Raw genomic sequence first — 14,432 nt, 5'->3', positions numbered from 1 at the left:
TTTCATGTTCACATATTGATTGAACTTTCTTAGGACAAAAATAACATGTTGGACTTTTTAATTTTCTTACTTTTTCTAAAAAGAAGCAGGTCGCCATTTTAGCTTGAATAAGATTCTGAAAAACCGAAGTTATATTATTGTAGTAATGTCATTTTAGGGGAGACTATATCTACAACTAGCTAGCATTTTATCATTGAAATAGTGTGGAGAAGGAATTGTTGTGTCATTATAATAGCACAAAGCAGACACATGCAAAACATCTCAGATTCTTGGAGGTATTTCTCTCAGAAAATAGGAGTCGATTTAGGCAATTAGAATTCTGGGGAAACACCAGGAACCCTATTTCATACCCAAAAGAAAAGAACTACTGAAAATACGCCAGAAAAAAAAATGCGTGCATCAAAGGCAAAGCTCCTGTCATCATTTCTTGCTGAATTTTTTTTGCAGGACACAGACTTTACTCTCTAATACTTCTATTGTGTTCTTAAGTAAATGCCAGCCCTGGTAACTACATGCCTATAATGGCTTCCTCTGCTCCTCTTTTTCCTCTACTTGCCTAAACGTATATCCCATTTCCAAGTGTCAAACCAGCCCATTATCTCACCCTAACCTCACCTCCCTGTACACCAATGGTTCTGATCATCCTTTTTATCAAATTAACCCATATTTTCTATTTCAGTATCCCCTCCTCTGTGGCTCAGTAGTGCCCCCTAGCAAGGATGAACGTTACAGGCCCTGATCTCCTTCCTGTCCTTACAGCTGCCCGTCGGAGCGGCTTTAGCTTTTTTCTTCACCATCATGAATCGCTCCTGGATCCCCCCTCCACATGGTTTGGTACAGTCCGTCCAGCTGGTCCACGGCTGCATTCTGCAACCTGCTAGAAAAACGATTTATCAATTTCTGGAGGCATGTATTAGCTTTAAGAATAAAGACATCATTATTCCCACTAACCTGGCTGCTCCTCGACCGCTCCGTCTCTTCCCTGTTTACCCCGTCGCCTCATCCTTGCTCCTCCTCCTCCTCCTCTACCCCCCCTCTCCTCCTTTGTTTTCGACTGGCACTTCCTGATCTTGCACTTCTTCCTCTGGATGGTCTCGGGACAAGCGCTGCCCCCTAACTGTGGCTCCAGTTTGATCATACGGGTTCGAATGGTGTGTCCTTTACCGCACGACTTGTTGCACTCGGACCACTCGGACCACTCAGAGACCATGCAGTCCACGGCTGGAGAATCAAAGGAAGACAACAAAAGGAAAGGTCAGAAAAATCAAAACAAAGGAGGGGCAGATGGTTAAACCTTACTGTGATTAGATCTATTGATAGATACACTTAAAATCATTTTTGTCTTATCTGCGTTCAGTGGTGCATTTCCCAAGTTTAACTTTCCTTTTACTTTTACACCTTAGAGTTTCTGAATTTAAAGGCAGATCATGTTAAGTTCTGTGAGATCAAGTTGATATTTATCGGGTCTTCTGGACAATGTGAGCTCACATTGTGTAAACTAAACCTAAATTACTACATAATCAGCTTATTGTGTGACCAGAACATGCAACTTTCTATGCTAACATAGTCGCTTTGGATAAAAGCGTCTAACAAGTGACATGTAATGTAATGTAACACTGAACTTACTGTAAGTATTCAGTCTATTCATTTCTATTACATTTATTTTTCTTACCATGAGACTTAAAGTATTCATCATCAAATATTGAATTATTTGAACTAAACTATATAAATATATATATATATATATATATATATATATATATATATATATATATATATATACTATAGAGACTGGGAATGGAAAGTAAAAAAACAAAAACATACTGTAAGAGCTGCATTTTCCAAAAAATAAATAAAAAGCTAAATGGTGCTCCTGAAATGGGACAAATTATATACGCAATGAATGTTAAATAACACCTTAAAAACGGTCAGAAACACAACCCAAATCTCAGGAAACAAGCATGTCAGGTTCAAACTAAAGTAAATGCACAAAGAATGCCCATTTCCTGTTTTGTTCTTCAGGTACTCACGGCACTCGGGCAGCATGCACTTCTCGCTCTGCTCCAGCTCCTCGCTGCATTCTGCAGGGTCAGACTTCAGCATCCTCTGACGTGTGCGCAAGCCCCGCCCACACGTCACACTGCACTCCGTCCAGTCAGACCAGGGGGACAGCATGCAGGGGAAGCTGTCTGTCAACACAAGTATTTAAACACGTATGCTACAGTTATTAGCAGTTACCACGTTAAAGCATTGAACTTGCATAATAAAGCTCATGTATGTCTCCCTCTTCAGTTTGTGTGTGTACAGTTATGCAGAAATGCCCCTGAAAAGTATGTGTTATGCTACTCTACAACAGATATAAAACGATATAAATATTACTCACGGCATTCTGGCATCATGCATTTCTCCACTTCGGCCAACTCTGTTTTACACATGGACCCGTCAATAGGAGGCATCTTCACCATGCGCTCACGTCTTCTCATGCCCAGGCCACAGGTGGCGCTGCAGGGGTCCCACTCTGCCCACTCAGTCACCACGCAGCTGCTGGGAGCTGTGGAGGAGTGCAAAATACCAAAAACACAACACCAATATTTATCAGTATATCAGTGTTTACGAGATTCCACGACAAGTTTTCGATTGACTGTTAAAGTCAGATCATGAGTCATATCAGATGGGCCATTTTTCACCATATAAGGTGTGGTGCAATGTCTAGGTCGTGTGATTTACGTAGCTCCGTTTTGGTTGCTCTTTAAGGAAGCCAACACACTGTCACAATAGAGTGGTGCAGGAATGAGTTCTAAAACCTGGAAATGAGTTAGCATTTTATCACTTCGGATTTCCTGGTGTTGCAGTCAATGGGTTTTATGAACATGTTTTAGGTTAGACGCTTGAAATATGGTCTGTGGTTAACAAGAGTTTAAGAGATTTTCACGTGCAATTACAATTGACTAAATAAGACTCAGAGGGGGGAAGTAACTGAGTACATTTCCTCACGTACTGTACTTGAGCACCGTTTTGAGATACTTGTACTTTACTGGAGTGTTTCCATTTTATGCTACTTTGTACTTCCACCCCACTACAATTCAGAGGTAATCGTGTACTTTTACTCCACTACATGTATTTAATACCTTTAGTTACTTTACAGATGTGGATGAATGATGTGAAATATAATCAAGTGTTAAATCAGACTTTAGTTCCACCTGGAGTAAATTCACAAGCTATAAGTATACAAAGTCCTTCAAACTAGCTGCACCTTTACCAGCTTTGAGAACACTTTCATGATCAATCATTATAAAACATATCGTATATATTATTCTGAAATGGACCAATCTGCATTTTGATGCGTATACTTTTGCACTTTTACTTGAGTGACTGCAGGACTTTTACTTGTAACATAGTATTCCTACACTTTGGTACTTCTACTTTTACTAAAGTACAAGATCTGAGTACTTCTCCCACCTCCGATAAACCTCATCACGCCAAACATTAACCTCTGTTAGCTTAGTGGTGTTGTTAGAAGTTAGTTGGTCCGTAATGTAGACTAATGTTAGCTTTTTACTTCTGGCAATTGCATTTTTGCTTAATAAATTATAAACTATGCCAACATATGGACCAACCAAGGTACCCCCCCCCCCACACCTTATCACCTGAATCTCCTCCTAGAGCACCATTGAGTTCTTTTTAACCAAATATCTCTCAGAGGGGCGTGGGGAGTGGCTCCTTATTTTCATCTAAAGTAAAAGACAGAGAATCAGCACTTTGGAAACAGGGCTGAAACCAGTGCTTGAATTGAAATAAAAAAGGTGCCAGTACTCTAAATCAGCAACTGTTTCAAGTCAATTTATTTATACAGCCCAAAAACAAGAATTTGGCTCAAAGTCATATAGGTCCTAGTATATCCTATAATGCTGGTGGGTTTGTCTCTTTACTGTATATTTTAGAAAGGCTCACTGTACTTAAAGGGGACCTATCATGCAAAATGCATTTTGTACGTCTTTTATACATGAAGATGTGTCCCCGGTGTTCCAGGGAACTCACTAAGTGTCAGAAAACACAACCCTCTCTATTTTCCTCCATACCCAAATCTCTAAAAAAGGGGCTGCAACGGATCTGATAAAAACTGATCCAGATTTGAATACTGTCCTGATGTCAGGACGGTGGCGCTACGGCTATTGGGCCAACTCTCCACCTATCAGGGGAATGTGGGGTTGGGCCACGGCCGGCCATTGCCGCTCGAAAGCGCTGGAGACGCTGTAGTACATATGCCAGGCCTGTAAGTGGTGCTGTAGTCTGCCACAAAAGCAGCGAAGAAGACTTCCCGCCCATAGTTACCATGGTTACCCTTCTGTTTATTCTCCGCTGTGGCTTTTTTTCTCCCTCCCCGAGGCAAGCGTTTGCTCCCGCTGCTTTAATTCAATGCAATCCCTCCCCGTCGAGGCAAGCACTGTAATTCTCTCCGGTTAGTCCACCAGCAGATGACAAACACCCACCTCTCCGCCTCTTCCAAGGAACGAGGGGACCGTGCGGCAGAGTTTCAGTTTCAGTTTCTTTCGCCGGTCAAGATGTCCGTTAAAGTTTAAATCTTCCGGACAAAATTAGAAAAGTGCCGGTCAAAGGTCTTCTTTGTTATTTATTGAGCTTTAAAACAAATGAATAACGACTCTATATAATAAAACATGGAGGACGGAGATCTTTTTTTCTCCCCCTCTTCTGAGAGCCCAGCAGCTGATCAGAGCACGGCTCACCTCTCCTGCAGGGGGGCGTGGTCAGCAGAATCAGACCCGTAGACAGCAAACAGCACATAGAGCGAAATGAGGCATGGCTAAAATGCATGATCTGTTTGGTATTTTGAAAACAGAAACGTATAAATATACCTTATATAGGTATGGCCCTACAATATATCATTTAAATATAGCATGATAGGTCCACTTTAAATAAAATGACTCAGGGTGCATCTGAGATTAGAGGGGGTGCAGTGGTAAAGTGCTATATTTATAAGTGTGGAGTGGACCTGACACCCTCTGGGGGGTCCGGAGGCATGAAGATTTTTTTTAAATATTGAAGTTAAATGCATCAATCTGGTGCACTTTGAGAGCAAAATGAAGAGATATATGGATACCTCTCAACATCCATATGAAACAGAACTGTAAACAGATTTACTTTTTATTTATGGATATAAAAGAAAGTAAAGCCTGACTCCTACTGGCGGCTGGTTAAATGACTCCTCGTCCCTGAGTACACTCACCTTTCAGCAGGAAAGAAGAGAGGGAATCAATGAGAGACGGGAGAGAAGGCTCTGTGGGAGCTAGTGCTACAGAACTTGGAGCAGGAGGCTCGACCAGAGAAGGCTCCCCGTTAGACAACATTTCTAACACAGGCACAGCATTTCTGTATTAGCAGTCGGCTCCTTGTCCGGCGACAACCGGCGGCATCTCATGACGCATGGCGCATCTAGGTGCATCTACGCTGGGCATATTTGTTGTCATGCGTCATGCCGGCGGCTGAGTACCGGCACCTTGCCGGTACTCAGTAAGAAGTGCCGGTACCACATGGGTAAAAATCAGAAGTGCCGGTACTGCGTACCGGTGAGTACCGGCCCAATTCAAGCACTGGCTGAAAGAGAGGGGATTATGGGATGCTACAATGATCTGTTTGGTATTTCGAGCCAAACACTTCAGAGACATGTTTTGCATATATCTGAGACCTATAAGATATTGATGAAAAACAGTATAATAGGGGACCTTTAAACAAATATGTATAAAAAAAGGGATTCAATCTAAGTGTGATCTAAGACTCACAGCATTCATCGTTGACGACACACTTCTCCGTCTCCTCCGTCTGGAGCTGGCAGTTGGAGCCGTCCTCAGGATACTGTTTGACATATCGCTCCCTGGACCTCATGCCCATCCCACAGGACACACTGCAGGCTGACCAGCTGATCCACTCCGACATCATGCAGGTCGACGGCTCTGTCAATCAGGAGAACAACAAAAATATAGCAAGATGCTATAAGAAGAACATCCTGACATTTTATATTGGACATGTTTCAGTGTTAAATCCTGATTACAACTAATACATTGGTAGATCCACTGCTGGAGTTGACCATTCATTTCAATGAGTAATATACACAGGCAAGTTTTGGTAAAATGTTTGTGTCTGCCACTGCAACAAGTTGGTCGACTGTAACAGGAATAATCATGTACATTAGACAGAATCATGCCATGTGGTTCCTTCACATAAGGAAATGACACTATTTGTGAAAGGGAAAAACATAAGCTTATCCCAGTATTCTCCAGCAACATTTAAATGAGCATGTATCATTCAGACATTTCCAGTCAACCTTGCAACCTAACTCTAATAATTGTGAATGATTAAAGCTGTGTTTTATCATTGGGAAAGGGAGACATCTTAACATTCATTTCAGCCTGCATGTTGCAGCAGCGTTTTAACGAAATGTCTTTAATGATAATACTTAAGGTAGATATTTGTATTACTTAAGCAGCTGTGACTGAAGTTGGCTGTGTTTATACAGTGCCAACCATAATCATGGTGCCAACCATAATAATAGGTCTATCAATGCAATCTGTCACTGTACGATGTTGGCCTGGTGCAAGCTGTAATTTATATTAAATGTGGATTCACTCATAATTATACTCTATGGTAGTTTCTATTATTCTGGATCATGATACATTTGATGTTTCCCAAAATGTCTGGAAAAGGACAGTCACTTTTTATAACCATACATGGCAGTTTTATTTTTTCCCTATGCGCATACAGTAGAATTTAATGTTAGACTTCTTGGTGAGAAATACTTCCACCTGCCAACAGAAGATGTCACAAACCCAACGTTTAATGGCCAGCTGAGCTACAGCTTCTCACAACTCTTACAAAGGCACAATACATTTCAATCATTACTCCATGAATATACACATAATTTAATAATACATAAACCTATCTTTTTAACCAGCATGTTTCTTAATTTTCTCTTAACTTTCTCTTTATTTGCATGTATTTGTTTTTCTAAAATCTATTTTTTTTTTCATAAATGTCAGAATTTCTAAATGTGTTTTGATTTATTAATTAATTTCTGTTTATGTGTATTAATGTGGTAGCAGTTAACACACTAAAAACGTAAACATACAATTACATAAATAAAACAATATACATGGAAATAAATGCATATAATTATCTTATTCATTTAATTGAATTGTTTCTGTTTTTTTGCTCTGTCCATTGAAATACTTATAAATTCATTACTCTAGGAAGAGTTTGTCCATAACATGAATAATGGGCAGCGGTGGCACAGGGGGATAAATGGGCATCTATCATCAGAGGGTCAGTGGTTCAATCGCTGCATTCAATATGTCAAAGTGTCTATTGACACTGAACCTGGCATGTCTACGCTTTAGAAATGTATGTTAGTTGCTTGGATAAAAGAGTCAGATAAATGAAAATAAATGTATTGAATGCGGGGGTCCTCCATACATTCGGAGGAACATGTTATATAAAAGATTGTGAGGACACCCATGTGAAAAAATAAAATTGGATGACAAGGAAACGTTAAACAACAGAAAACAACTCAACATTTCCAGCTGCAGATATAGTAAAATGGTAAAATCACTCCACTGCCAAAACGAAACAACTCAGACATATTTTTCATCAATCTAATGCTCTCTCAATTCAGCTAAATCGTCTTCAAATAAAGTCAACATATTAGCAAGCAGGATTCTTGACTGGAATACTTGAACACAGGTCCTCCAGTGATAGGACACTTTACGATTCTCTCTAACACCTGCCTGGTTTTAGTCTGTTAAGTCATCTCAAAGTTGAAGGTGCAATTTTCAAAGAGCTCTTTTTCAGAAACTGCTTCAACCATCTTTTAATAAGGCGAATTGCCTGAGGGACCGTCGTACTCACAGCAGGGGCCTGAGGGAGTGAAAGTCAATATGCATGACCCTCGCTTGTGTCAGCTATAAAATGAGCTGCTGCTTCTGTAACCAGGCTCCACTCTGTTGTATTTCATCACTATTAGCCCACATGACGCTTCAAGATCTCCCTATTCCTCACTTATAGAGTAGCTATACAAGCTTAATAGCCCTGTCTGTTACTGCTGTCCCCATTAAGCACCTCTTCTAACAATGGAGCAGATAGTATATTCAAATGTTGTCAAGAAGAGGCCATTATGGGAGAACTAGACTTCTAAATAAATTACGTTAATTAGTTAGCTTAGGTTCAGGAGCAGCTGAGCTACCAGATTTCACAACCCAGCCTCCATTTTCCTTCCATTCCAAATCTACGTATGCTTTGCCGCATCCCTACATCTCTTCATCTCCTCCACTCTACATCCCTCTGACCCCTCATCCCTTCCTCCCTTCATCCCGCCCTCCCTCCATAACCTTGACCTTCATCCCTCCCTCTCTTCATTCCTTTATCCCTCCTTCCCTAAATCCCTTCATCCATTCATCCCTAAATTCCCTTGACACACTTATCCCTTCCTCTCTACATCACTTTATTCCTTCCTCTCTCCCTCCCTCCCTCCCTCCCAACATCCCTTCACCCATCCCTCCCTCCCTTCATCAATACATCCCTTCAACACTACATTCCTCTCTGCCTACATCCCTTCAATTATTCATCCCTCCTTCCTTACACCCCGTCATCCCCCCCTCATTACATCCCTTCATCCACTCATCCCTTGATCCCTCCCTATATCCAATTGACCCTTAATCCCTCCCTTCCTTCATCCAGTCATGCCTACATCCCTCCTTACATCCCTTTGTCCATCCATCCCTACATCCTTTCGTCCAATTACACCTTGTACCCTACATCCTTCATCCCTTCCTATATCCCTCCATTCACCCCTACATCCCGCTCATTTGTCCAATCATCTCTCCTTCCTTAAATGTCTTCATCTGTTTATCCCATGCTCCCTACATCTTTACATCCATTCATCCCTACATCCCTCCCTCATACCTTAGTCCCATCCTAACCCTCCCTTAATAGATAACTACATGCCTCCTTCCCTACATCCTTTCATCCACCTCTTCTTGTGTCCCCTTGTCTCTTTTTATTTTATTTGGTGCATACCTTTTGTCTAATTATAGATACTTATGGGAACTTGTGTTCAGATTATTTTTCGACTCACAATACAAACTCTCTTACACTCTCCCTCTGTTTCTATCTGAGAACATAATTGCTTACCGGCTGTGGCCTAATAAAGCAGAACTAAGTGAATCATTTATAAAAGATACAGGTTCTTCCAGCTCAGACGAGTTCTCCAGAGAGCCAAAGTGTTTCCCAGGAATATGAATCACCCAGGGCGTCGGCCCCCGCCCCTGCCCCAGCATGAACCCTGCAATTATCAATCTCCCACCCAGCGCTAACGGAGCGCTAAATGAAAACAAAGTAGAGGTGTGCAGGAACAAAAAGCTACAGTGTGTGTGGAGCTATCTGATGTACATCGATAAGAAGACTTATGTGTGTGTGTAATGTTCCTGCAGCCTTAAACATTCTGAGCTTCACTCGTCTAGACATCTTAAAAGGAGAGGAAAGAAGGAGAAGACAGATACTGTGCTGCCTCTCAGCATTTGTTCCAAACTGACAAATTCACTGGAAATTGGATAAAGTCAAACTCCTGGAGCTTTGTTCTTGTGTGTGTGTGTTTGTTGGAATGTCGTGAGTTGTTACTTGGAGTAAAAGAGCATCAAAACTTTGGGGACATCAGAAAGAAAGACGACAACATAGATACTGAAGAGAAAGTTGACTGAGTTGTTTAAAACACATCAGCTTTGATACTTGAATTACCGTGAAGCTCTACACTTTGTTTCTGCATCTCAATGGAATGAAATTCATGAACGTACATGCCCCCATGTTGTCCCCATTATCTTTAACATAACGATGAAAGCATGGTGCGTTCTCTTAGTCAAGGATAAGCCTAATCAAATCCTGATTTAAGCATCCTGGATCCTCAGCATTAACAGCTGATCCACATCATCTTATGTTTCAGAGGAGTAATTACTGTATCCAATCACCAATGTTTACACTGTGTGATTAGGGATTTGTATGCTGTGACATATGCTGATGATGTAACCATATTCACTTCAGCTGATTCCTCTGTAATCACTGAGCTGGCATCCATTTCACTTTCAGTTGTACCTTTTTTCAGTTCAACTGCAAGTTGTGTTATGGCTGCACAGTTATAGTCCTGGTTTAAATATTCCCTCAAGGACATGAATATAAATTAGGAAGCGGCACACATTCCAAAGTTTAAGACAAAATAAACAAAAAATTGTCTGAAACGGCTAAGCTTTAATCTGCTTATTATTTTCAGGGTTCACTGATCACCCCTCTTGTTGATAGGGTATAAACACCCCAACTCAAGTATTACAAAAGAAAATGCAATCCTTGTGATTTAATGCTTACAGTTTTTGTGTGATGAAATGCTTAAGCAAACTGTCTATAAACTATTCACTTTAAAAGTAAAAGGTTTTTCTTCTTTGTGGCCTAAACTATTAATTACCTAAAAAACAGTGTTACAAACGCAGAAGTTTAACTTAAAACAAAGTGCACATTTAAAAAAAAATGTGTTTCCTGTAATATTAAGAACAAGACAATGGGAGATATTGGTTAATCCTGCCAGCCTATGTTTTTATTGGCAGACAACAATGTAATTAAGAGGAGTATTGACTACGATCAGAGATGTAATAAACAAGCTAAGCCACATCTGATTTGCATAAAGTGTTGTTAATAGGACTGATGCTGGGCTGCTGTTAGACGTTTAGCACATTTCTTAATTGAAATCAAAAGAAAGTGGTTTCTGCTTATGATCATATAGTCACAACACAAGAGGACATGTATCACTCGTGAAAAACAGAAGGTAAAAACAAGTCTGTCCCCTTGCTAAACTTCAGTACAGACCTAGTGTTAGAAACTTTAAAAAACGTGGAATGTCCTTTACTGCCTTCCCTTAAGCCTTTTCATTGTCTGTAATATGTTAAACAGTTGTAGTTCTCGTCCGTGCTTGTCCTCTGAATCACTGTTTTGCTCACTTCAGTCTCATACTTTTTATGTGTTGCAAAAAATAGTGCCTCCAATTGTAAAATGGCTTTCTAAAGACGTTTCATTTCAGATATAGTTCCCTCTGCTGCAGGGATCATCTGCAATGGAAGGTTATTACAAGATTGGCCATGTTACAGTATGTTACTGTGTTATCATGTTAACAATTCCTAATTACCAAAAACCAAAAAGTTCAACCGAGGCCATTGGAAATGACAAACCAAAAAATTAGACATCTTGAAATACTGATGTTTGAGTTTACAATCAAATTCGTCCTTTAAGCACAAATATATGTAAAAGAAATGTCAAACTATTCAATAGTTGCAGTTAAGCCAATTCTTATATGATGGATAGGCTGCCATTGCCATCACTTGACTACCAACATAAACATGGCTAAAGAGCAGTACAAATGTTACTTATTAACCATATTATTTTTTTACCAATTGAATTCATTGTGCACTTTTTACTTGTAAAAAGTAAGTGGGTTTTATGACTGTGAAGGCTCTTTGGTGAGGCAAGAGTTCCCTTTAAGGACATGTTAAGTGGTAATAAAAGAGCAGTTACATTTAATGTAATGAGGTGAATAAAAAATGAGCTGTTCTCCAACTTTGGCTCTGTTTCTGGAAGTGCTTAGACAGAACCAGATAACTGTTATTTATTAACGGGCAAATTGCTGAGAATGCTCGTGTCATTAACCTACTTTTTAGTTGAACTGTTTTCTCAAACTGTGTCATGTCTGGTTTTACTTCCTGTCTTTGTGTGTTTTCCAACCTGTTTTGATTGTCTTATTAGTTTAAACTGTTTCCCATTAGCCCTAAAACCACCTGACCTCCTGTAAACCTGCACTTTATCCCCTCATTAGTTGTATCTAGACCAAACCTTTAATGAAGGTGTTTGCTGTTAAGTGCTCCTGTCTTCAGCCTTTAGATCCACCCTGCTCCACTTACAGTTGGTTATTTTCCAAATCGCTCTAATTTAAATCTTGATGATTCTACAAACAAACATCATCCACACTACAAAAGCAGCTGAACCCTTACAGTAGCACCCACAAGTGGTCCCCTCCAAGTTGAAGGCCAGCAGGCAGACAGCCTGATTAGTAAGCTGGCCGGCTCTGTTGTGATCGGTTTATATCTCTATAATTCTACAAAATCACCTCTTCCCAGTACAAGTGCGGCTGATCACTTAGAGATGCATCCACTTGGGTGTTCCCCTCCAAGTTTAAGGCCAGCCGGCTGACAGCCAACTGACAGCCGAATGCCGTCTAAATGCCAGACTCTGGTAGTTTGCCCCCCTCCTCCTGGTTCCTTACTTGGCCGTGACTTGATACAACTGTTACATTGCCCATTGTTTGAATTGCAGGTTTTAACAATGATAGGGAGTCTCCGTATAACATTTCTAAAAAACCCCGCTAAGGTTCACTGAAATATCGTTGTCAATGTTTATGCCATGGTTAACACAGTATGTTTCCCTCACACACAGTAGTTGCTTGAACTTCAATAAGGTGTCACTGCACTACTATCATTAGCTTTTCAAGTAAACCTTGAAAGTACTGTAGTTTATATTATTAATAACATTTTTAACTCACCAGCTTTTATGGAGGGAATACGATATAACCGTTAACTAGTGTCGTTATTTTATGCATACAAAAATCAAGCTGTTCTATGTCTGTGATGGAAGAACATTCTCTCCTGGCAGATATGATAAGACCAGCTGAGTTAAACTGTGGCAGTATCCATCAGTGCTTTAAATAAACCATTGCAGCTGGTTTCCTAAGGGCCAAAGACTTGTTGAGCAAAGGAAAATAATTCTCAGCAGGGACCCTCACCGACCTGCTGAGGCCCTTAGAGATGGTTCCATCTGTTAATTACAATTACAGTACAGTGCCTAGCTTAGGGACAACCTATTTTTCACAACTGTGGTCCCCCACATCCCAACCCAATTCTCATAAATCTTCTGTATTGTATGTCTGTGTGGGATTTTACCCTCCATACTGCATCCCGGGCCCATGCAGGGCTGGAAATCTTGAGTGTGGGGACACGGCACAGAGAGGTCCAGCTGGGCCTTCAGCATCCTCTGCCTCATCCTGCGGCCTTTTTCACACGTCGCGCTGCTACAGGCCGACCAGGGAGACCAGGCTGAGTAGATACATGTCTCTGGTGTGTCATCTGAGAGAGAAACACAAAGGGGTGTTAAGTGAATGCAGGAGATGCCAAAGAAAAAAGGCTTTTTAGTTTTTCCGTTCAAATTGTGCCCATTCATTGATTGCATAAACTGCGATGCTTTATATTTTTTAAGTAATGGAGCCAGAGGTTGCGCTAGACTTTTTCGCTGCCCGGACAGGATCGAGAAATTTCCGTCAAAATCCATTATTACCCGTCGGCCTGTACACAACTCGTGAACTGTCAACGGGGGACAGGGGACGGGGGGGGACGCTCGCTCATGAACTGTTAGCGCTGTGTTATGCATGCCCACAGCACCTCACGGGAACGTGCACAGCATAAAGCAAATACTTTCGTTGATCTGTTCGGCAAAGTTAGGTTTGGAAACGATATCATTTCCTTTTGGCATGCATAACAAGGCATAATACCGGAGCCCCGCTTCGGGGAAACTTTGGCGCTGTTCGGAGTTTGTTCTAATCTGTCAAAATGACGGACGGCTTTCTGATTTTTCCGTCATTGTTAAAAATAATCCGTCATAGGCGGAAAATATTCGGTTAACGCGACCTCTGAATGGAGCATAATCAATTTTCTTCAGTAGAAATACATTTAGGAGATGTTAAGATATGTACAGTGATGTGCCTTCCCTTGCTATTCAAAATGTACACTAACAGCAGTGTTTGCAGATATCAATTTGACTACAATCAACTCCGTCTGGAGGGAACCCAGGGATTTTAGCCTTTGCAGACCATTTACATCCACAAAAACCTATATAACACACTACAGGGAAGGGAAGACCCCGAAAGCATTTCAAGGCCTCTTTCCGGCCCAGGCTAGATCCTCGTACAGACCATATGGTCATCATTACCATTTAGAATCTGCTCAAGAAAGTTTTGTTTCATTTTCATCCCACTACAACAGCTGAACTGATTTGTCACAGTTAGAGGAGGGGGGAGAAGATTAGGCTGACATTTATTATTTCACAACTTGTCCAAAGGTGATTACTGCAAGTACTGGACCATTAGGAGCCACAGAGTGACATCTGAGAGGGATAGAACGGATGGAGTTGGAGCGAAAGAGAGGATTTGTGAACGTCTCGCCCAATTATCAGAGCGAACAGAGCTAGGAGAAGTAGCAGGGGGACTGGCTTCAATTAAAATGCTCTCTCTGGGTTCAGAGAGGCTGAGATAATGAGGGGAGAGACGAGAGAGAATAGAGCATCAA

At 41.0% G+C, this 14,432-nt stretch overlaps 1 protein-coding gene across 2 annotated transcripts in view; it reads right to left on the bottom strand.

The window, feature by feature from the left end:
* Positions 1 to 462: 462 nt before the first annotated feature.
* The window catches only part of LOC117491336 (spondin-1-like), a 107,899-nt gene continuing 93,929 nt past the window's right edge, over positions 463 to 14,432 (bottom strand). Inside the window, exons 11-16 of one of the 2 annotated variants that reach the window (XM_034141253.1) lie at positions 13,035 to 13,217; positions 5,799 to 5,969; positions 2,384 to 2,551; positions 2,031 to 2,189; positions 952 to 1,221; positions 463 to 877 (exon numbers count right to left, since the gene is read on the bottom strand). In XM_034141253.1, the coding sequence (XP_033997144.1) occupies positions 711 to 877; positions 952 to 1,221; positions 2,031 to 2,189; positions 2,384 to 2,551; positions 5,799 to 5,969; positions 13,035 to 13,217 (1,118 nt within the window). In that variant the 3' untranslated portion in view covers positions 463 to 710. The remainder of the gene's footprint in view (positions 878 to 951; positions 1,222 to 2,030; positions 2,190 to 2,383; positions 2,552 to 5,798; positions 5,970 to 13,034; positions 13,218 to 14,432) is intronic. The other variant, XM_034141254.1, reaches the window with a different exon arrangement.

This window comes from Trematomus bernacchii, unplaced genomic scaffold, assembly GCF_902827165.1.
Source record: "Trematomus bernacchii unplaced genomic scaffold, fTreBer1.1, whole genome shotgun sequence".
Classification (NCBI taxonomy): Eukaryota; Metazoa; Chordata; class Actinopteri; order Perciformes; family Nototheniidae; genus Trematomus; species Trematomus bernacchii.
Note: the sequence above shows the minus strand (reverse complement) of the source record. Positions and strands in the feature narration are given on the sequence as shown.